This window comes from Rhopalosiphum maidis, chromosome 2, assembly GCF_003676215.2.
Source record: "Rhopalosiphum maidis isolate BTI-1 chromosome 2, ASM367621v3, whole genome shotgun sequence".
NCBI classification, from domain to species: domain Eukaryota; kingdom Metazoa; phylum Arthropoda; class Insecta; order Hemiptera; family Aphididae; genus Rhopalosiphum; species Rhopalosiphum maidis.
Genome location: NC_040878.1, coordinates 12,747,115 through 12,770,620, shown reverse-complemented (window position 1 = coordinate 12,770,620; position 23,506 = coordinate 12,747,115). Strand labels below are relative to the sequence as shown.

General features: G+C 27.1%; 1 protein-coding gene across 1 annotated transcript; it reads left to right on the top strand.

The window, feature by feature from the left end:
* Positions 1-14,762: 14,762 nt before the first annotated feature.
* LOC113554577 (calmodulin) lies at positions 14,763-23,225 on the top strand. The gene is made up of 4 exons (XM_026958480.1): positions 14,763-15,385; positions 18,666-18,840; positions 18,928-19,170; positions 21,579-23,225. The coding sequence occupies exons 1-4, from the start codon at positions 15,383-15,385 to the stop codon at positions 21,605-21,607; spliced, it is 450 nt and encodes a 149-aa protein (XP_026814281.1). The 5' UTR covers positions 14,763-15,382; the 3' UTR covers positions 21,608-23,225.
* Positions 23,226-23,506: the final 281 nt, after the last annotated feature.

The following is a 23,506-nucleotide window of genomic DNA, read 5'->3' as shown; positions in this document are numbered from 1 at the left end:
GTTTCATGAATATAAATGTCTTTTACCGAAACCCATTAAAAATCCGTACCAGAAAAATGCCACGGGGGCTATAAAGTACCTTAAAAATGAATCTGTATATTACTATTGATAGGCGTTAATTCTTAAATCGCAATAAATGGTACACACATTTTTCTCGACGAATGTACCTATACCTATTATCTTGTTTTTATACCACAAACTTTAATTTTTTCCATCAAACCTCGTGTAAAATAACTAGACTAAAAAAAAAAATATTAATCAGATATTTATAATGTTTAAAATCATAAGATTTCGGAAACGTTAAATTGGTCTACAATAAAAACAAATTAAGTTTAAAAATATCAAAATATTGCAAAATAGATTACTGAAATTTTATATAGGTAAATTTAATCAGGTCGTATGGTTTTACATTTAAGGAACTTATGTAATATAACTTAAAATATTTTCAAATTCATAACATGTTTAATGTTCATTGGCCATGTCTTAGTATTCATAAGCTTTAAGTTTTTGTTTAAAGTTATAATCAAAAGAATAAATGAGTTTTAGTCACGATATAGGCTTGCTAGTTTACTGTACATACCTATACCAACAAATTAAATAACACCTGTAGTTGAGAAAAAATGTAAGTACCAACCTAGGTAATTGTTTTTTTTTAAACATAATACTCTTAAATTTAAATGTAAAAATAAAAATACTATTTTCATTATTTCTAAAAGAGTAATATATTAGAAAAGATTGATGGTGAAATAAAAAACACATGAACAATTTATTAATACATATATAATTTATTAACTCCAATAAAGAATATTTTATAAAAGAAAATTTATTCTCAAAAATGCAAATAAAAGTACAACCACATATTGTTAGTCTAATATGTTTTAAATAGATTGTGCAAGGAAATTTCACTAATATACCAAAACGATACTTTAAAGTTTCTCTGCTAACCAAGTGAAAAAATGCTCAGTCGTTGTCTATTGTTTGTATAGGAATTTTAATACATTTTTTTAGGTTAAAACGAGTGTTTTGATTGTTACAAAAGTTAGATGTACATATGTTTTGTTAAACCTGTTACTCGTTAGTTTTACGTGTATGACCTAAATTATTAAATTTTCAACAAAATAACTGAGAACATTTTCATGAAACAGAAATAAATTTTAAATTATTTCAAACGTTTATACACGCGTTTATTTCAATATCATAGCTATCATGGCTATACTTAATAACTTGGCACAAATGATATCTTGATTTACCGTCAACATTATTAGCTACATAATTTTTTGACGGAATTTGCACATTTTAAATTCTAATATCCCTACTCCATACAATATTCTACGTTGAAATCTTAAAAATATGAATTATAAACATTATTTTATAATAACGTTTATAGTTTATACCTAGTAAAAGTTATTTATATATATTTTTTATTTTTTTCAACAAAACTCTCGGCAACGGGGACCATTGGAATAGAAATTTACATATTATATTATATTTAGTTGAATAGATAGATGATAATAATAATTTTGATGGTAGTGAAGATAGAAAATTTATTGAATGTTTGAATGATTCGGTCAGTGATTCCGGAAGCTTAGAATTTTTTCTGTCCTGGCTATATGCCTATATGCCACTGCGTTCTTTAAAAGTATGTTAGATGTTGTTATGAACCCCGCAGGAAATACATATAGGGGCATCTTCTTTGGCCATTAAGTTTAGTTGTGTGTTATTGTAGTGTGATAAATTCTGAGTCCAGTCATAATTACGTCATGTTATATATAATATATATATATATATGTAGCCATGAAGGTACAATATATCTACTTATTGGTATATTTCAAATATTTACATAATATATTATAATTTAATACAATTTTAGATTATTACAATATATAACGAATGATGACTTTTAAACATATTTTATATGTGAATAAATGTATTGGTTTTTGTTCGTAATGTAATAAAATCACTTTTTTTTACTATAAATCATATTATTATTATTTGTTATCCATTTGAAGTTGTAATAGCTATACATTTTTATTTATCTAATTAAGATGGAATATAATCTAAGTATTTAAACCTATCATTAATTTTTATTCTCTAAAAACGTACTGTATAATATAGTATTATAATTTATGAGATAAAATACTATGACGTTATTTATTTATTTTTATAACATTCAGATTACCCTATACATTAAAATTAAACCATTAGTTTCAACAATTATTTATGTTTATCAAATTTTATTATTTTACTATTAAAACGGGTTGTTATTAGTTTATTACATCGGTAATTTTTATATTTTGACTCAACACATTTTGGCACAGTTCCCATTACTTCCAAATTACAACTGGAACGAAAAATAATTTACATGCATTTTTTTTTAAGCCCAGAGTTATAATCACTACGAGAAATGTTGAACAAAACTGAACATCTGTTTTATTTAGATGTCCTTTTTTCTTTTGGATATAAAGACTTCAGCAGGTGTTGAAGTGTATCTAGTTTTAGTTTTGAAGCCCTTAAAGATTAGCATATTTTGTACAAAAAATGGCTTATATTTTATGTTTAACAAATTGGTCAGTATAATAACTATTAACATTTTCTTCTTAAAATTTACTATAAATTTGAAATGAGTAATTATTTAACCACGATTTAATTATACAAAATTATCTTAAGTACAAATATAGACAATAATACAACAATTTGTAACAAATAACCAAAATCGTTTTTGGAGAAATCGCTATACCTTAGAATGTTATCCAAATACAATGTAACCAAAATTTAAACTTTTAATTTTCATAAACAATATATATAACTAAATATAAAACTTTTTTTAAATTTTTGTAAGAAAAATTTATGAGAAATCTTGAAATCAATTTTCAAGTTTTATTAAGATTAAAAATTTTATCGGTATAAAAATTGTCCATAATAATATACATTTTAACAAATTTTGTACTTAAAACGATTCAAAGACTTTAAGCAATGTGACTGTTTATTTTTATTATTTTTTAATTGCTTTATAAATAACTTTTGGAGAAGTTTGTATAAAATTGTCAAACTTAATAATACGTGATAATTGTATCATTAAATTTATTTTATCTGATATTACTTTTTCGTGCATAACGATGAATTTCATCATTTCATATTTATGGTGCGTACTTAACAGTCGTTATAGTGTGTCAGTTTTAATTTGAGCTATTTTACTTAAATACCTATAAGTGTTTTATGATTAGTATTACCTAATGCATTATTAAAACCACAATTATTATATTTGCTATATTACATTTAGTTTACATTATAATTAATTACTTAAAAACACATAAATTTAGAGGATAATTATAAATTTTTTTTCATTTTGAGTGTTCTAAGAATTTAAAAATATTGATATTTTGATAATTGATCATATTGCTTTGATCATGATTCATGACCTATGTATAGAATATAAATTGGTGTTTTGATTACCTATGTTTTCTTTTCTGGAATTTACAAATTGTATTTGATAATTATTTTCCTATTCATAATAATTATGAACTAATTACAGGAAAAAGATAATGAGTAAATTTAGTTTTTATATGTATACATTTTTACATATATTATTTTACATAAGCCGTGTATTTGGGGATTTTATTTGTTCGTTCGTAATAATAAACATTTAAAGTTGATATTATAAATTATGTATCTATAATGTTCGAAAGAACTCTTCGAGTAGAACATAATCATAAATATTAAACAAACTTGTTATCAAATTTTTAAATTAAATTACGAAGTAATACATGAATATCTTACTACGCCTAAAGTCTAAGAACAACTAATTAAATTAAAATATTTTTTCGAAATTACATACTTAGAATAACCTTGAAGGCTTCAACTGTAAGGAATTAAGACTATAATGTAAGTTTGGTGATGGTACAAGAAATATCAGTAATTTTTAAACGATTTCAAATTATCTTGGTACTTGTGTACATTTTGACTATAGTATAGAGTATAGTGTTAGAATTAATTAAATTAATAATAAGTTATTTACAAAAATATCAAATTTGTTTTTAATTCTATACTAATTACTAGTTATTACTTATTAATGTAGTAGCACTATGTAAATAGTCAAATCTAAAAAACAAATAAGTATCAAAAACATATTTACACTGCATAGCGTTTTTGATTGATTGATTTATTTATTTTAGTATAAAAACATAATATACTATAAATAAATATTATATAATTATATAATGAATAGATCCAATAAACACAAAAATTAATAAATTAGTTACTGTTTCATGTTTAAAACATTGACGTCTTTTAAATAATAATATTATATTATATAAATGTATACGGAAGTAAAAGTGTAGAGCATTACCTACATCAAATGAAAATCAAAATAATTATATTATCGAGTGCAAATACGAGAATATTACGGCACATGTAGAGCAAGGCCACAAGCGATCCAAATAGACCATTTACACGCAATCGATCCATAAGGGTTAACCATTTGTATCATACCGTACCAACGACTACCACCCCTTATCATAAAAAAGAGACAAAATTATTTGAATTTTTAATTACGTATATCTTTATGCGACTATGCGATATGTAAGTGGATACTTAAAAACAAAGTTAATAAGCTAATCATATTGTTTTTATTCAATGTTCTAGTGCTTGAAAATGTATGGAATAATGATATGCCTATATAGGTACTGTTGGTTAATTATAAATATTCTAAGTAGGTACTATTTTAATTGTTTAGTATTATTTTAAATTTAGAGTTTCGTGGTTATTTATTAAGAAAATATTAATTTGAGATAAGAATATTGAATTAAAAATCCAGGTGTCATCTGTAGACGGCAGTTGAACAGTCCACAACATTGAAATAGTCATCGCGGATAGTGCGAAAATGGAAAATGTGTGCTCGAATAATTAGTTATGATTAAAAAATATTTGATTCTTTAATTAAAATGTAAAGTAAAAATAGTATTATAATATAATGTGCGTATATACTTAATAATATACAACGAAAAAGAGAAATACGACTTACGAGGTCAAAAAGACATCACCATTCACCAACAGAGGAAATCAATATAATATATAATATGTAATATGTATATTGTATATTGTATATATTAGTATGCACTAAGTATTCGAAATATTACCGAGTAGAGATTTCCGGCAGACACTTCCTGCTATTTCAAAGGGTTCTCGAACATTAATAGCTAGCTGCTTGTTGTTATTTAAAACAACATACACTATAATAGTAATAATACTGAATGCACATTTATAGCGATATACAATGAGAAAGAGAACCCTTGAAAATAAAATGTATTCTCTGAATGATTACTTATTATTATATTTATTTAGAGTTTGTGGAAGGGACTGCGCGAGTTATCATTAGTTCTAACATGCAATGTATGTTATTAATGTCCATTCTCCAGACACTGCTCAACAACTGAAATATTATAGCGACACTGGTTTATAAATAGTAATGACACTGAACACTGACATAGCAACAAATGTACCTACTATACGAGTTGCTCTTAGCGAAACTAACAAGACACTTCACAATTCACGACAAACATATTATGTTAGATACAATGTGTATACATAAAAATTAATATTTTAGTTTTATAATTATAAATATCAAGTGATACGTTATAGAATTATTTTACATTTTCGTTTAGGTATCACAGAAATTTCAAATCTCAACTGCTACATAAAAAATAACAAAAATAAAATGTTTAGTAGGTATATTATAATTTATAGTATTAGTAAAAAATAAGGTTATTAGTAAGGTTAATCAATTTTCTGACTTGATTTACGCTATATTGTTTCTCATAGTATCCACAACAATGTTATGTACAATTGCTGCTGGATTTTTGCTCAATTTAATTTTTTTTTTTTTTGTTGGGCTGGCTGAACAAATTTATTCTAAATAAAGCAATGGGGGAGAGCCCAATAACTATCCCACTATTTAATTATAACCTTGAATGGCTCTAGCAATTTTTACATTTTACAATTTAAAAAATTTTACTGCGCGTTTTATTGATAAATAGCCATTATTACTCACATATGTTTAAAGAGTAAATAAAAGGGTTGTCACTCTACATACACATCTACGACAAAATAAATATAATAATATCAAATAAAAAACGTTAGTGAAATAGTGCTAAATAAAATCAAAAAGGAAATAACCGTTAATGGTATGGCTTAAGACATTATTTTATCAGTACACTGATATGCATGCATTAAATTTTGTTTTCTCTTTATGGCCCACGCGCATTTCATAGCAAATTTCCATTGTAACTAAACTAACTTTAATATGAGAGTGATTTTACCAATTAACAAACCTAAAGTTAACATAATCTATGTTTATAGAATTTATACGTTCACTTTTTACGACGTATAAATCGTTCAATGGTGTAATGTTCATTAATTCATTTGTAATATCTTACAGACTCATAACATGTATTATACTAATTTAAATTTTAACATAGATAATGTTTTTAACCATAAGTTTAACTATAGATAAATTCGTTCTAATATTAAAACTGATAACTCTTTCAAAGATCAGAACGTTATGCTAAGCCTTCCTTCCCAAAATTGCGCTTGATTAAGAGTGTAATGCTTTAAATTATAATATAGAAGAAACAAAACATTATCATACGTTATTATTTTTTTTTTTTTTAATGTTTTTCGAATTATCTTTTATTGGTAATTTGAGATTCATTTTAACTTTTATAATATACAATGGTTTCTTATATTTTAAACAACCCAGGTCTATCCAGTGGTGAGTGTAAGCCGTAAGGTAAGGGGATGATTAAGAGGGCAGTAGCCCCCTTTCTTCTTAGGACTAAACAGCTATTTTTTTAAAGTATGTTTTATGATATATTATCATTAATTATTATAAAATAAATATCGTCATTAATGAATATGGTTATTTATGGATATTTGAATAGGTATTTATGTTCCGAGTTATTTTTGGATTGTTTTTTCGTTCGACGACTGACGAGTGTCAACTTGCGGTCGATAGTAATATACTAAAATTATTATTACATAATATTATGTTTAAATTTAATATAAACATTATAATTAATAATATTTTTCGAAATCGATTATTATCGTGGCTATGAACACTGATATAGTGATATCTACAGTATTACAAATTACAATAATAATAGAAAACATTTTATTTCCATGCATTAAAGTTTTACCAATTTTCGATTGTTAACAACAAGTGCTTCGACTACCATGTATTATCAATAAGTTATTTTAATAAGTAATATTGCTTAGTAAATAATAACTCTATAATAATTAATAATTAATATGTATATAAATTATACAATATATCGTTATTCGGTATATTATTTGTATAAAATACTATTTAAAATAAAAATAGTAATTTCAAGAATTTGTACTTACATAATATATTGTAACAATCAATTTATTTTTTGAATTTTGTGTTGTTATATTGTATTTGGGCAATAATTTGATATTTATGTCCCCAATGATTGTATTGGTTACGTAGTTACGTTATACTAAAATGTGATAAAGTAAACTTACTTTGAAATGTATCACAGTACTATAGAATGTATGATTTACTTCACACCCGGGTATGATCGTATCAGACCAGATTCTACAGTATACCTATAATATTTTAAAATCCACGTTTAAACATTATATATGTAATAATACAATGTATCATATTTTACTGATATTATACAGATTAGGCCGCGATGCTCGTATATCAGCGTATATGCATAATGCATTAGGAACACATGATATGACATGACAGTGTAAGCTTTTTCGATTTTTACATATTTAGCATGGGTACCAGCTGGATGAAAAAATGTTTGAAGCATTTATTAGGAGTATACAAAGGCCTAATATTTTACTAGAAGCTGTATAGATTTTTGTTAATATCAATCTATATCCGATTTTTTATTAGATCAGTAATATGTTAAGCACATTTTTTTTTGTTGAGTATACAATATAATGTGCTAATATACTAATGTCGAGTTGCATGAATTGGTAATTACTAAACATTTAATCAAACAATATTTAATAATGAGTTAATGGTTGCTTAAATATAATTTAGTGGCGCATGATTGGTCCATTACATTTTGGTGAACCATTAAATTAATAATTTCTTATGCAACCCTATAGGTATAAATGTATCTACAACATATTATAGTTATTGAAAAAACAACTTATTTATTGTGGTATTTTTTCGTTCAAAAGTAATAATATAACCCTTTTTTTAAAAATAATTTATCTTATATTTTAGTATAGTTTTTAAATATTTATTTCCGTGAATTGAATTGAGTTTTATTAGTCATAATGATTCTTTTTTTTTATTTAAAAACAAAAAAAATCTACAATTGTTATTACAAGTTATTAATTATTATTACTTGTTATCTATAAAACCCTTGTTATACAGAACAAATTATACCTATCTATATTAAATATTCCAATTATTAAAATGGAGTATCATTGAAGCATATTGAGTACCTATATTGACATTTTATATATATATACAATTTTGTTGTATAGATACCTACCAATAAAAATAATAATAAAGTTTAAGTATTTTATTTTAAATGTGTACCTATATAAAGACTCAATAATGAAACAAGTATTTGAAGTTTATATTTATATATTTATTTTATCGAAATCAGAATACAAATTGTTTCGTTATAATAACCCAATAAAACCAAATTTGTTCGGTAAAATATTTATATTATAAAAATATAATAATATTTATTATGTGTATTAAAACTAATTACAGAGGCGTAGTTTAATAATTTCAAAGTTTTATTGTTTTATAAAGATATACTGCAGGTATAAGTATATGTAACAAATTGGTACCTACGACCTACCATTATAATTTATTGTGGAAATATGACTGGTAGAAGTGTCTAATTTAAATATTATTAAAAATGGCAACTTTTATAATTAAATATGCATTTTACAAGGACTATTAAAAGCATTTCATTATATAAAAAAAATATATCGCAGGTATCTAAAATATACTGCTTGTTATGAAACTTGAAATATATAGGTACCTACTAATTAATTCGTGGAAAATAATTTAAATACGGAATTTAACTTAAATTATTAAATAAAATGTTTAATTTCTGTGTTTTTTTTTAAAAAAACACTTTAAAACAATTATGATATAGCCAAACAAATTTAAGTACAATTGTACTGTTTTACAGAAATCCTATTTCCGAAATTTGAGTTAGGTATCTTATGATTATATTTATTATAGTTATACGCATACATATTAATTCATATCATACTACAGATTTTGAATAATTTATTAAATGTCATACCTAATACTTATGATATTTTGTTAAAAATAAATAACATTTTAAAAATGTAATATATATATAACATTTTTTAATTTAAATTTTATTTTTTGATAATGTTATAATATATTTTAATTTGAAATTTCTACATTAATTTATTGTTATTTAATTTATGAACAATAATTATACTTTTTCAAGTCATGACACGATTTGATACAGGATATTTAATAAATAAATTTATAGCATGATATATATTATTTTTTTTTTTGATATATAAGCAGAATTATAAATTATAAAGTTTCCTAGAAATAAAGCTAGAAATTATATTATTACAATAAATAACTTCATTACCATGAAAGATTAATAATTGATATGTTTTTAAAATGGTATTACATTATATAGTAAAAAATAATACGAGTATAAATAGTGGCGGTATGTCGTAATTTTACGTGTGGATATCAAATATCATTAAAATTTGAATTTGAATCATTCAAAAAAAAGTATGTTGTGTTACGCTAAAAATTCTTTAATTTTCAAAGTTCAGTAAAAAAAAAAATCATGACAAATCTTGTAGTATATTTCAAACCTTATGTGTTAAAGTCAACAGTTATTCACAAAAAAAAAAATAAAATTTAATATTGTTTTCCCGATTATTTTGAAAAATATACCAAGTTTTTTACTTTTAACTCTTTTAAGTACTGACTTGATACAATTACTGTTATAGTGGTCTACTATATAAACCACTCTCAAAGTTTAAAATACGAGCAATTTTATTATTCTGAAATGTAACGTTACTACGTCAGTGACACAAAAAATACATCAAGTTAAATACAAAAAGTTAGTTAAAAAATAAAAAGTATAGATAGATATTAATTTAAGGCCGTGGGTAAAATTCATAATTTTATGTCCAAAACTGTTTTCAGTCTTTTCATTTATAGAAAAGTCAACCAAAGCACGGTTTATTTAAAGGAAATATAACAATTAATTACCACACGCCAAAGAACATTAGTGTTAAATTTAATTAATTAATTATTCGACTCTGCTACTATTTGAGTAATATACAAAGTACCTGTTACTATTAACATCAAGAACTAAGAAGTATTTATAATTTTTAAATCAGTTTTGTTATTATATTATAATATTGTTATTTTAATGCATTTTTATCAGTTATTTGGCCTAATAAAATGAGATTTTTTTTATTGAGATCATTATTTATAGTAAAGAAGGAATGTTCGACAATATGATGAGACCTGAGACTTTATCTTTGGTTTGGGTGTTTTATCTACTTTATAATTTATCATCTTAGTTTTTAATTTTATTTTCCTAAGCAATAAACGTATAAGTAAAAACTACCAAAAATGACTGAAAATTATTAAATGTACGCGCGGCATATCAATATATATTGGTTATATTAGATATTGCAAATTAAAATTTATAATAATAATTAGATGAATCACTGCCTTACACTGCAACAAATAGTAACTGTATCTATTCATAGTTAACCATGTTCTGTGACAATAGTGCATATGGTCTACAAGTATGAGGTAGGTATAATAAATATTTTACATTGTTATAACTGTTTATTCCATTTTAAATAAATATTATATTATTCAAGTTAACCATATGGTATACTTCCAATTGCACAGATGGTCGTTTTAAAAAAGCAATTTATCATTTTAAAATAATTGTCTTATGATTACTTGTTAAATATGAAAACAATTCAGTGTAAAAAACTCAAAATTAAATTGTACCTAGATTCAGTTTTTATAAATTTATGATAATACCTATAATTAAAAATCATTGTAAAAAGCGAACTTAGTTTTTTCTTCCTAATGTATTTTTAAATTTAATTAAATAATTTTGTAATAAATATTAATTCTCATTTTATTATGATTATTTGCACTTCAATCATTTTCAATGCGAATAAAGGTGGCGGATGCAATATGCATACAAATTGATAATTTAATAAAAAAATTACGAACAATCCTATAATTCAAACGTATCTATACCTATACCTATTGGCTATTACTTTGCCTACAATACATTTATTGATTCTTTTTGTAACAAAATTTTATCAATTAAATAAATTATAAATATTTTAAATATCATTATGATTTAAAAAAAAATATAATAATGGTTTATATAATAAACCACTCTGAAATATAGACAATAAATAAGATATCAGTATTACCTCAAAATTTTTAAAAATAATTTAATTCAATTTTTCTAATATCGACTCAAATGAAACGTATTTATTTTTGCACTAAAATTAAATAATAGTGTACCTAGGTAAGTCCATATATATACCTATAATATATATATATATATACATATTAGTTATTGTATTAAAATTTAAAACATATACCTAACTAATATACATTTTCTTGTATGCCATCATGTAGGTAGTGTTAGGCAAAATTTTATCCAGATAATTATTCAAATGATTTTTTTTATAATTCGATTAAAAATTTTATATTGTATAACTTATAGTGATTATAATATTATAGTAAAAAATTATTAAATTTTTTATTTTATAGTAAATATCTACATATAATGTATGTTTCTTGCTATTTTAGATTATTTTGAAATTTAATTAGAAATTCTAGTATATTAAGATTTGTTATTATTTTTTAATATTTAATATTTACTATTATTTATTATTGTTGTAACTACCTATTACAAAATGATTATAAGAATATTATAAATTATAATATAATTTCTTCTATAGTTCTATCATTGATTATAAATACTATAGTATATTTAAATATTCTATGTATGCTATTTGTTTATAATATTTTTGAATTTATTCAGAATAAAATAAAATTCACTAGTATGACTTAAAATACAGAACTAACTTGGTATTATTTTTAATATTTGTGTGTATAAAATTACAAATTACAATATGTTTAGTCTTTAATCAAACATAATAACGGATAATTATTCGAATTATTGTATGATTGAACAATTATTTAAATCGATTTAAATCGAATAATATTTCAAATTATTCTAATAATTGTAAAAAAATCATTCGAATAAAATGTTACTGAAATAATCATCTAAATGCAATTTTATTCATATAACGTCCTACTCTACATTTATGTATTTAAAATTGTTTAATCGTTTTATGTGTGAATTATTATAATTTTTAGTTTTGAAACAACAATAATTTTTTTCAAACCATTAATATTTTTATGGTTAAAATTTTGCTTAGTGTTTATTTTATTCTGGACACGTAATATTTTGCGTTCTCTCTTTCACCTGACAGTTGAAAGTGCAGGGACTCCTAAATAGTAAATGGCACTAAATGCCCATAATTGAATTATTTAATTTCATCATATTTTGTTTTGTTCTCTTGTACCTACTTATCAAAAAATAACTCGATAACAAATTTTACTTTTCTCTGTACAAAATATTTATACTATAAACAAATTTATATTTTATGTATAATTATTTAATTTAAAATGTTCCGTCGTCCTCAACTGAAGACGAGCATGGCAAGTCAACTTTCTAAGTTTAATATTGTCTAGGGCAACAGGTATGTATGTATCTATAGAAGGTACCTACACGTTTACTCTCTTTTTAAATTTTAACTAAACACTTTCTCTTTAATCATTTATACCTATGCATAATATAATAACAACAATATATTTTATGATAACATGTTCATATCGACATCCGACATATTGTAGTACTGTATAATGTAATTTTATCTAATACCAAAACAAGATGTTTAAACGGGTAATATTATAATGAAAACGGTTCCGAAAAATTGAATACGTGGCGGAGTTACGCGTTTAAAAAAAAAAAAATATATTAAACTATTATAACAAAAATTGCTACTCTCGTTTATCGTATTAAAAATGTCGTCAAACTGATAAAGTTTGATAAACTTAGGTTTAAAACTTGGTAAAACTTGGATAAAAAAACTAATTTTAATTTTCGCTTATTAACTACGTACTTATTCATTTTCTTATACATTAAAATAGTTTTTCCATAAAAGAAAGTAGTTTGAAAGTGGTGTACTTGTGAGTGTATAGTTTGAGATTGAAATTTTTTGGTTGTTCCAGTTTTTTTTTTTTTTAAATGCTTTTTTTTGTTAATCCCCTTTCCCAACCACCCACCACTCATAAAAAAAAAAAAAAAAAAATAGGTCTAAGTATGTTTTAGAGTCTTGAAGATTCTTCGCTTCAAATATTTATTATGTACTTAAATATTTTTTACGTATTATATAACTACCTACATCGTTATAACCTTAACTTTGCATAGAAATATAGACAGGCAGTGTTCAACAGTGGAAAATCTGATTATTTTATAATAACTGGTCCTCGTTTGACATGGATACCGAGCACTGAACAGAATAAATTGGGTCAGTCTCGAAAATAAAAATCATGAATAGCTTATGGACAGTAAGTGTAATAGTGGATAACGTATATGTAATTTCGATATATTCTTAGGGGTTTTAGACTCAAATCGCGCCGTATATCGCCAGTATTCTCTCGTTGGACAGTATATATTATACAGGTAGGTACGATGTGCACCTATCAGACAATAAAACGTCGTGCGAGTGTTACTATACAGTGTCAGCAATGTGTTGGCGAGTGCGGGAAGATTTTCGAAATCATTAGCGTGCGGCGGCCAACGCTCACCGTAGCTCTGGGTAAAACCCGGCGTCGCCCCGCGTGTAATCGCGCCGCTTGGCGCATTGCAGGTGCCGGCGGGCCAATGGCTGGCTGCCAAGGTCCGTTTGCCCGCAAAAATCCGATACACCGTGGCGCGCAACGCGTCTACCCGAAAATATTCCGGACGGGCGGCGGAGAGGTTACCTAACTGCCGCCGACGGACAATAATACCATACCACTAATATATTGTATATCTGACGGAACAAAAAAAAAAATAAAAAATAATGATATACACAATGCGATTGTGTCGTGGGTATAATAATATCGTATATCATCCATGTGGCCGGACCGGGCAAACGATGTATAAAATTGTGCACGACCATCGATTGCCGCCGACACGACGTAAAACTGTACAGTCGAAAAAGGCGAAACAATGAGCCGTAAATTAATTCATATGTGATGTCGTCGCCGAGTAGTGTGGACACTGTGGTGGTAGTAGTAGTGGTAGTAGTAGTTTGTCGGAAGGCAGGTAGCATAATATACAATATTACATGTACGTGTGTGTGTTGTGTAGCATATAGTAGTAGTAGTAGTCGTCGTAGTAGTAGTAGTCGTAGTAGTCGTAGTAGTCGTAGTAGTAGTAGTAGTAGTAGTAGTAGTAGTAGTAGTAGTAGTATTGGTTCGGTGTGTGTGTGTATGAGTGTATCTCGTATTTATTCTCCTGCGCAGAGCCCGTACACATATCCGGGGCGTACGAGAGCGCGCGCGCGCCGCCGGTGACGTCACGGCCGCCGTCGGTATCGCCCCGGTCGCACACACACTTCTTCCACACACCCACCACCACGGCCGACACCAGTTTTACACTGAACGCGGTTACTGGTACTACACAGTCTATCTTTCGCGCACTATCCCACTACGACACCAGTGCGACTACAGACTACACATACAACGCAGCCGTGTTGTAGGTACTGCTACAGTGGTTATATTTTCTCTCTCACACACACACGCGCGCGCGCGCCGGGTCGCATCGTTTTCAGTTGTTTTCCGTCGCCGAACGACACGCAGACCGTCGCTCGTCATTTTTTTTTTTCCCGACCAAAACAGTATTCATTCCGTCGCGTCCGCAAGACCGCCGACGGCACCCCGCGTTTAACGTTGCGACACGAGTAACAGAAACAGTCAGCCAGCCAGCCAGCGACCGAGTGAGTGAGAGGTAACTGAGCGGTGTTCGGCGGCAAGTATCCCGGCCGGCAGACCTGAGCATTTCATTGGAAACGCGGTTATCGCGGTATCCGTCGGAAGCGCGCGCGCGTTACTACAGAGTAACCACCGCCGCTTGTCCGGGTGACATACGCACCGCACACGCACTCACGCACACACATACACTCGCCGCGTCAGGAGCAACGCGTCGTATACCACGCCAAACGTGTCCGTTATTGAATTTCTCGTCGACGTAACACCGACAACATAACTAAAATGGTGAGTGACATCAATACAGTTTTTATTATTATTATTATTATTATTGTTATTATTATTATTATTAGTATTATACACGTCACGATAAGAATTGGGCGGCCGCGTATGCGGTCAGTCGGTGTCCGTTAAAAAAAAATAATTATTCGAAGGTGGCGGCGGCGGTCGCGGTTGTTGTTGCCCAGACCGTTTATTTTTAGACCGACCGTTATGATTTTTTTTTTCCGGTTTTCTCGTTATCGGGGTTCGTGCCGTTTGTGGTCGTCGAGACGGTCCCGACTGCCGTCGCCAAGGTGTCTGTCCAACATGGCGCCGCCGCCGTAGTAATGCGTACCTCGTCGGTGGCAGCGTCACCGGCCGTTTCGAAAACATTTTCTACGTTTTATCCGACAACCCGTCGTTGGGCCCAAAACGGCCAAAACGACGACTATTTTTGATATTCGTACGATTCTCGTCGTTGGCGGTGGCCTTGACCTTTGCGCGCCGCGAAGATCTTGTTCTCGCGTAGGTATTTATCGTGGTTGGGTTTTTTTTCATTCGTTTTAATTTAACACCGATGACGATGAGGTTTTCTGTACAGTGTGCCGCACGGCGCTAATCAAAAAATTCTCGTCGTCCGATATCGTTCTATTAATTTTCCAACCACACAAAACGTACGTTTCATCGTCGTCGTGCATTTTTATTATTTGTCGCGCGGCGACGCGACGTATGTGTAGTGTATTAATTCCGCAGCCGTCGGCCGACCGGTGACCACGGTACACACACGGGACGGTTTTGGTGGGGGGAAGAGGCATTCTGGTGACGGGGCCCCTCTGTCTTGTGCAGCGGCTGTGGACATTCCCAGAATGTGGTACCGGATCGGGTCGCCGATTACTTGCATGTACAATATTTATATTAATGGTTTGCCCGGTCGTCGTTTACGAGTGTAGCAAAAGAAGAAAAAAAATAATATAACAGTTATTAGTCAGCAATAAGGTACTTGGCGGCGGCTTGAGTTTTTTTTTTCTTATTTTTTTCGCTGGTCTGTTCCCGCACCCACACCATCGTCGCGTTGCGCGAGTGCTCGCGTTAATGTGTTGTAGTAGTAGTAGTAGTAGTTATGTAGTCCACCGTCAAAGGCTCTCGAACGCTATCTATCGCCTAACGTTTGCACGTTGTCAGCCCACCTCCTCTTCATCCTGTCACCTGATCGTTGAGCGGTCCCCATTTTTACCTCCCGATAAACCTTCCTTAGGATTTTATGCTCGTCCCTAGGGCGTTTCTTATGCCCCCTCCCCCAACTAGTTTAATTGTTTTTGTTTTCCAAAATAATTCTATTTGGTGACTAAATCATGTCATAGCTTTTGGAAAAGCGTTTTTTGTTTTAACCAATATGTAGACGAGCTTTCGTAAATGATTATCGCACACCCGATTTTTGAAAGGTTGTGATAATATAGAATGTTTATTTTTTTTTAAAACAACATATATATTTTTTAATTTTGAACAGCCGGCAACTATTAATGTATTCTTTGATACAATTTCTTTATCACTAGTTCTATAACACAACTCCGAAGTATTTTTACTGTGGTTAATTTTATTTATAAGCCTTGTAAATAATATTATGCTCTATGTTACTTATCCAACTTTAATTTATATTTGATACTCAGATTGATATTTTTGCTTAGGCCTTAAGAAACAACTGTCTGGCTAAAAATATAACACTGATCTCCTTATTTAAAATTATCTCCTATGATGATTGGGATGTTTTACCTCTTAAAGGTTATGACCTTGGCCTTTTCACCTCATAGATATTTTCAATCTCTTGTGTTTTGTTTTTGTTGACTAAAGTTTTCATTTATCTTAAAGCTCAACATAAGTTCATAGGTACCTACTTTTAAAATATTAATCTATAAACATGCGCTTGGTTATTTTCTTTTTTCATACATAATTTACATACCCTTAATTAAAAATTTACCTTTTTATCCGTTCATAAGTTTTAATTTTATTTTTTGAGTATGTTAATAAATTATCATCAGAGATAGGTATATAAAAATATTTCATACATTTTGTTGTATTGTCCCAATGTATGAAATTTGTTTGTGAAATTCTAAAATAGAACCTAAAGTTATTAGTTATCTTAAACCATTATCTTAATACCCTCGTGAATTAAAACAAAACAAATTATTCAAGTCTTTATGATAATTTTATTACTGACACTTAAATTGTATTTCAATAAATATAATAATAATTGACCAAGCTATCAGTTAAATAAATCCCAATTAACATTGTATGTACTTGTTTGTTTTTTTCATTAGTTTTATTGTGATAGTGCCAGGAATATTTTAGGAATGTTATTTAGCTCTTTTCGCATATTTATAATAACATTATATTGTTATAGAGGTAAGCTAATCTAAATTTACATTGATATTATTAATGCAAATCAAGCTATTGTCTATTAACAGACTAATCTGTCTTTATTATAGTGTGGCCTAGTTTATGAAGACCTACCTATAATTACTAGATATATTTTAATAATATGATAATAATAATATCTTATTAGTTTTTTCATAATTATCTGTATAAAGCAAATTATTGGATATTATTATTGCTATTTACTGTTACATATAATACATTATAATAATATAATTTTTACATAGGTAGAAGAGCACAAATAAAATGTTAAAATACATTGTTTTAATTAAATGATATTTTTTTCTTGATTTCCAGGGATAAAAATGTTTTTAGTTTTCTTTACTTCCTTTTACTTATCAGTTGAATGTTGTGGGTATATACATAATTTATAAAATTTATATGCCTATCTCAAAATAGTAATGTTAATTTATATAAAAATATTTGGATAGATACTCTTTTTACATTAAAATAAATAACATATCTTAAGTTTTGTTTGATTGATATGTAATAAATTTGGGTAGGTATCAAATTATTTAATAGTTGATACTATCATATTTAATGAGATATTTAACTTAAAAAAGAAAAACATTTATGTTCTAAGTTCTATTTAATTTATGTTATATAGTTTTCATAAATTATATCTAATCTAGGTACCTATGTATTTTAGAAATTTGTTATTTTATTTTATAGCTCAAGCTTATGACAATCATACATTTTGAATTATTAAGCATTAAGTATTATATCTTATTTCTAATTAAAATTGTACATTGTTAACAATTAATCTCAATAACTATGTTGTATTGCTAAAAAAAAAAAAGCAAGAAAATATAGTTTGAAGGTTTAAATAAATATATTTTTTAAGTACATTGCTAACTTTAAATTGTATATAATGTAGGCTGATCAACTAACAGAAGAACAGATTGCCGAATTCAAAGAGGCGTTTTCGCTATTCGACAAGGATGGAGATGGTACCATTACCACCAAAGAACTTGGAACCGTAATGAGGTCTTTAGGCCAAAATCCGACTGAAGCTGAACTCCAAGATATGATTAACGAGGTCGATGCTGATGGTAATAAATATGACATTATTATTTTAATTAATTCTTTTATTGTAAGTGTATTTTTTAACTTAACAATTTGTTTACATATTTCTATAGGCAACGGCACGATAGATTTCCCAGAGTTCTTGACTATGATGGCCCGCAAAATGAAGGATACCGATAGTGAGGAAGAAATCAGAGAGGCTTTCCGTGTATTTGATAAGGATGGTAACGGCTTTATTAGTGCAGCTGAGCTGCGTCACGTTATGACTAACCTTGGAGAAAAGCTCACCGATGAGGAGGTTGATGAGATGATCAGGGAAGCTGACATTGATGGTGATGGTCAAGTCAACTATGAAGGTAATAAACGGGAAGTAGAATAATTACATATAATATACATTTTTATTACAAAATATGTTAATAAAATAGGCTATAGATTGAGTATGTGAAGCATATAATGGTGAAAGAGACTACTGGATAGAAAGAGAAGTGTTAAACACTATTGTTGAATAGTATATAGTAGATCAGTATAAACATCACTACATCAGTATTAATACATTTAATTTATTCATACTATATTCTGGCCCACATAAAAAAGGAACTCATTTTTTCATTAAATTGACTGTCTGTGAATGTTCCTGTTTCCTGTTTTCCACGTTCCATTACTCAAACACTGGTTAATGTGCTAACATGTTTAGCATGTTTAAACAGTGTTGCTGAAAAGCAACAATGCACAAGTGGATGTTACCTGTTTCTACCATAAACAATTTGGAAATCAACTGTTTTAATTTGTAGGCAATGTATATAGAGGTATATAATTCCATATCAGTAAATTTGCAAAGACTACAATAATATATAGCGATAATTAACTATAATGGATAATGGAATTTATCAAAAGTAAAGGGGGTAAGAAGATTGATTTTGGATGATTTTAAATATATTTTTGGTTACAAGTTAAAAACAAATGTTATTCCTATAGTTCCCTAACACTATTGGGCAGAAACATTAGAACACGTTTTTGTTGAAATAAGGGTTCTTACTTTTGAGGGTTAGAATATAATATGTAAACAATATACTCTTTATATCAATGTTATTTTTTATTGTTTTCCGAGAATAATAATAGTTTGGATATTTCATTTATTTATTTTGAAAAAGACGTATATTTACATAAATTGTTGGATGTTTAAAATATGATTTCTTCTACTTGTTGTTTCAAAAACTTAATATAATTTATAGTAATAATCTCTATTAGGTGGTACCTGCATCAAATTGTCTTATAATAATTAAATATACATTACCATAAAAAAATTGATTTATATTATATAAATAAAGTATTTTGTAATAATTTTTTATTAAATAACTTTTCTGAGTTAATTATGTATACAAAATGTGCTATTAATTTTATTGAATCAGTATTCAGAATTAAACATATTTTGTGTGAAATGTGTTGCTGTTAAAATAATTTCTTAAAAAACTACTTTTATAATTAAAACTATTCAAAATATTTTTTATAGACATTTATAATCTGTGTTAATGGTATCAACAATTTTTGGATATTTGACTAAAATTAAAATGGTACTTAGTAATAAAATTATGTCTGAGTTTCTTATTATTTTTGTATATTAATTGGTTTAGATAGTTAGGATTTTAATAGAAGACATCAACTCAATCAAATATTTATACATCATTTAATTAATAAATTATTTTCAATTAAGTTGACATAAAATGCCTACTATAGTAGACAAAATGTTCATAGAAATAGTAATTTACTCATAGTATTGATTAATATGCTTTCTTAATAGTATCTATTAAATTTTAATTAATTTAATTAAATTTATTATTAATTTAGCTTATTAGATTGTTTTCAATCATTTATAAATACATAAACATAATTTAGTTTTGATAATTGACAAATTAAATTTCATAATATTTAGTAATAGGTAAAGCATTAAATAAAATATTTGATTGAGTGAAATATTAACTTCATTAGTTATTGTTTAGAAATTTTTGAAATATGTAGCCATTAGCACTTATTATTTAACTGACACAGATAGTTAGGTATTTTAGTTTTTTCTCTTTTTTAACTTTGCAGATTTCCATACTTTAGCTCGGACCATTTTTGTACGTACTGTGACTGTGGTCAGTGCTCATATCTATATTTGTGTTTAGTTTTTTTTTTTTTTTTTTTAATTTCATCATAATTACATATGATATCTCAAATTATTGAATTGTGATGTACCATCATTAATGTGTTATCAGTATTTGATTCACATCATCAACCTATGAAACCCAACCTATTATATAAAATGTATGATCAATATTTTTATTGTTTACTCAATGATTTCATTTCTAGATATATTATGCATGTAAAATAATTGATTGAAGTGAGAATTTAGATGTTGTTGTGTGTTTACGCATGAGTGTCATTTCTGTTTAAATAGATATTTCCTTTTTATCTTTGTTTATTTTCCATTGTTCCTTGGTTGTGTTTATTTGATTTTAGCATACATTTTATCGGTGAAAACCCGAATGCAAAAGTACCTTCTGAAAAAAACACCACAAAAGAAATCAAAAGGAAAAAAGAACACTTAAAACCATCCATGCACCCCACTTCCTGTACTTTGGCAGTTAAATATTTTACAAAACTTTCTTTGTTTCTAAGTTATTAGGTAGAATTTGTAAACGAATGTAACCAACTATATTATTGATAAATAATAATTTAATATTTGTTTTATATAACTTATGCAATTTTTTGTATTTTGTTTCAGAGTTCGTGACCATGATGACTTCTAAGTGAAATGTGTTTCAATATTAATTATTATTATGTAATTTTTTATCATATTTTTTTTTTCAAAAAAAAAGGAAGAAATTAACCTGCATTTTTTTTTTTTTGTTCGAGTAAGCTTTAAAAAGATAATGTGATTATCGAAAAGTAAACAAAGATTAATTATCTTTTTACCACATGTGGAACTCTGTGAACTTTTTTTTGTGTTGAGATATTCGTTATACTATCATCTATATGGTTAATTTTTTTTCAATTTCACCAAAATCAGTTCTTTTGTTTGGCAGTAAATCTGCCGTGTAAATTTTGTAAAAAAAAAAAAACAACTATCCGACGGCAACGTGTTTTTTCTTTTTTAAATATTACAATTTTTTCTTTTCAGTTTTTGCTAGCAATGTTTTCATCTTAACATATTATATTATTATATATACAATTATGGTAATATGATATAAAAATAATAATAATAATCTTAAGTATGAAAAATTATATTATAAATAATTTGTTGTTTTACACTTTAAAACATAATTTTAAAATCTTGTAATTTTTACGATTAATTATAATCTCCAGTGTTTTAGTAATTTATTATTATTATTATTATTATTATTATTATTATATAAATATTAATTATTAAATATTAGGGACGTTTTCACATTCCTCACTCACCGATAAAGTTACAAATTTTTTTTTTTTAAATGAGCTATAATAAATCAATCAACAATATTCAAAACATTTTACATACTATTTTGGCATGATAATATTTATTAGCCTATTACAAATAATTGTAATTTTTTTTTTATGATTATTATAATTTTTAAAAAGTATACAAAAAGACACACATTAAACGTTTTATTTCTTCACTTGTAAAAAGAGAATTGAAATTTTTTTATTTAATCCTTAATTATTTTCAAGTTTTATGGTAACATTACAATATGCACGTCTGCCACACACGCATAAACACCCACATCCATTCGGTTAAATGTAATATGCAAAGAATACACTGTATTGGTATATATATTATAATATATATATATGAATACACCTAATATATTTTATTGTTACTATACCATTTCTTGAGATAATACTGTATACATGTATGCAGTTTTGTTTCGCCTTAACCTTTGTGTAATTGTTGAAAGTCAATGGTATATCATAATATTTTGTGGTGTCGGACGTGAATAACTTTAATTTTTTTTATACATAAATACCTAATGTATTTGAAATAAAATTATTTATTAATATATGTTTCTGCGGTGCATGGTGTATGTCGACATTTATTTGTTTCGTTTAAAATAAAACGTCTTCATCTATAATGGAGAAACATGTTCAGATGAGAGAGAACACCAGTACAGAATTGCCATGTGTACCGGATGATTGCTGCCATTTACCGACTTGAGCTTTTTCCATTATCTCTTCACCATCATCCTGCGCCTGCAGTATTATAATAATTGTTAGTTTGACGCGCATTAGTGTACTAAATTTGAATTTTTTTCTTCGTATATATTATATAATATATATATTTTTTATTTATTTATTTACTAGGTTATTTTATATTTTAATCTGTTTTACTAGACTTTTGTTTGATAACCGCAGTTGTCCTACTTTTTGTCTAATAAACACATTTTATCATTGTTTACTTGTTCTTGAAATGGTATAATAGCTGATTAAACACCTTTATTGATGCAGATGAAAAACTAATAAATGTACTGGGGTTAAAAAGAAAATTTAAATAACCGGCAAGTGGCCGAATGGAAGTATATTATCCAGGTGGTGATTAAATATACTTGCTACTATATTTTATTATTTGTGTGAAAACTTTTAAAATTAAAACAGTTAAAAGTGAGACTGGGAAAATAAGGTTTAATTCAAATCAAGTTAAGAGGAGATTGTTCATTGACATACCTCTGGCAGTAAAAT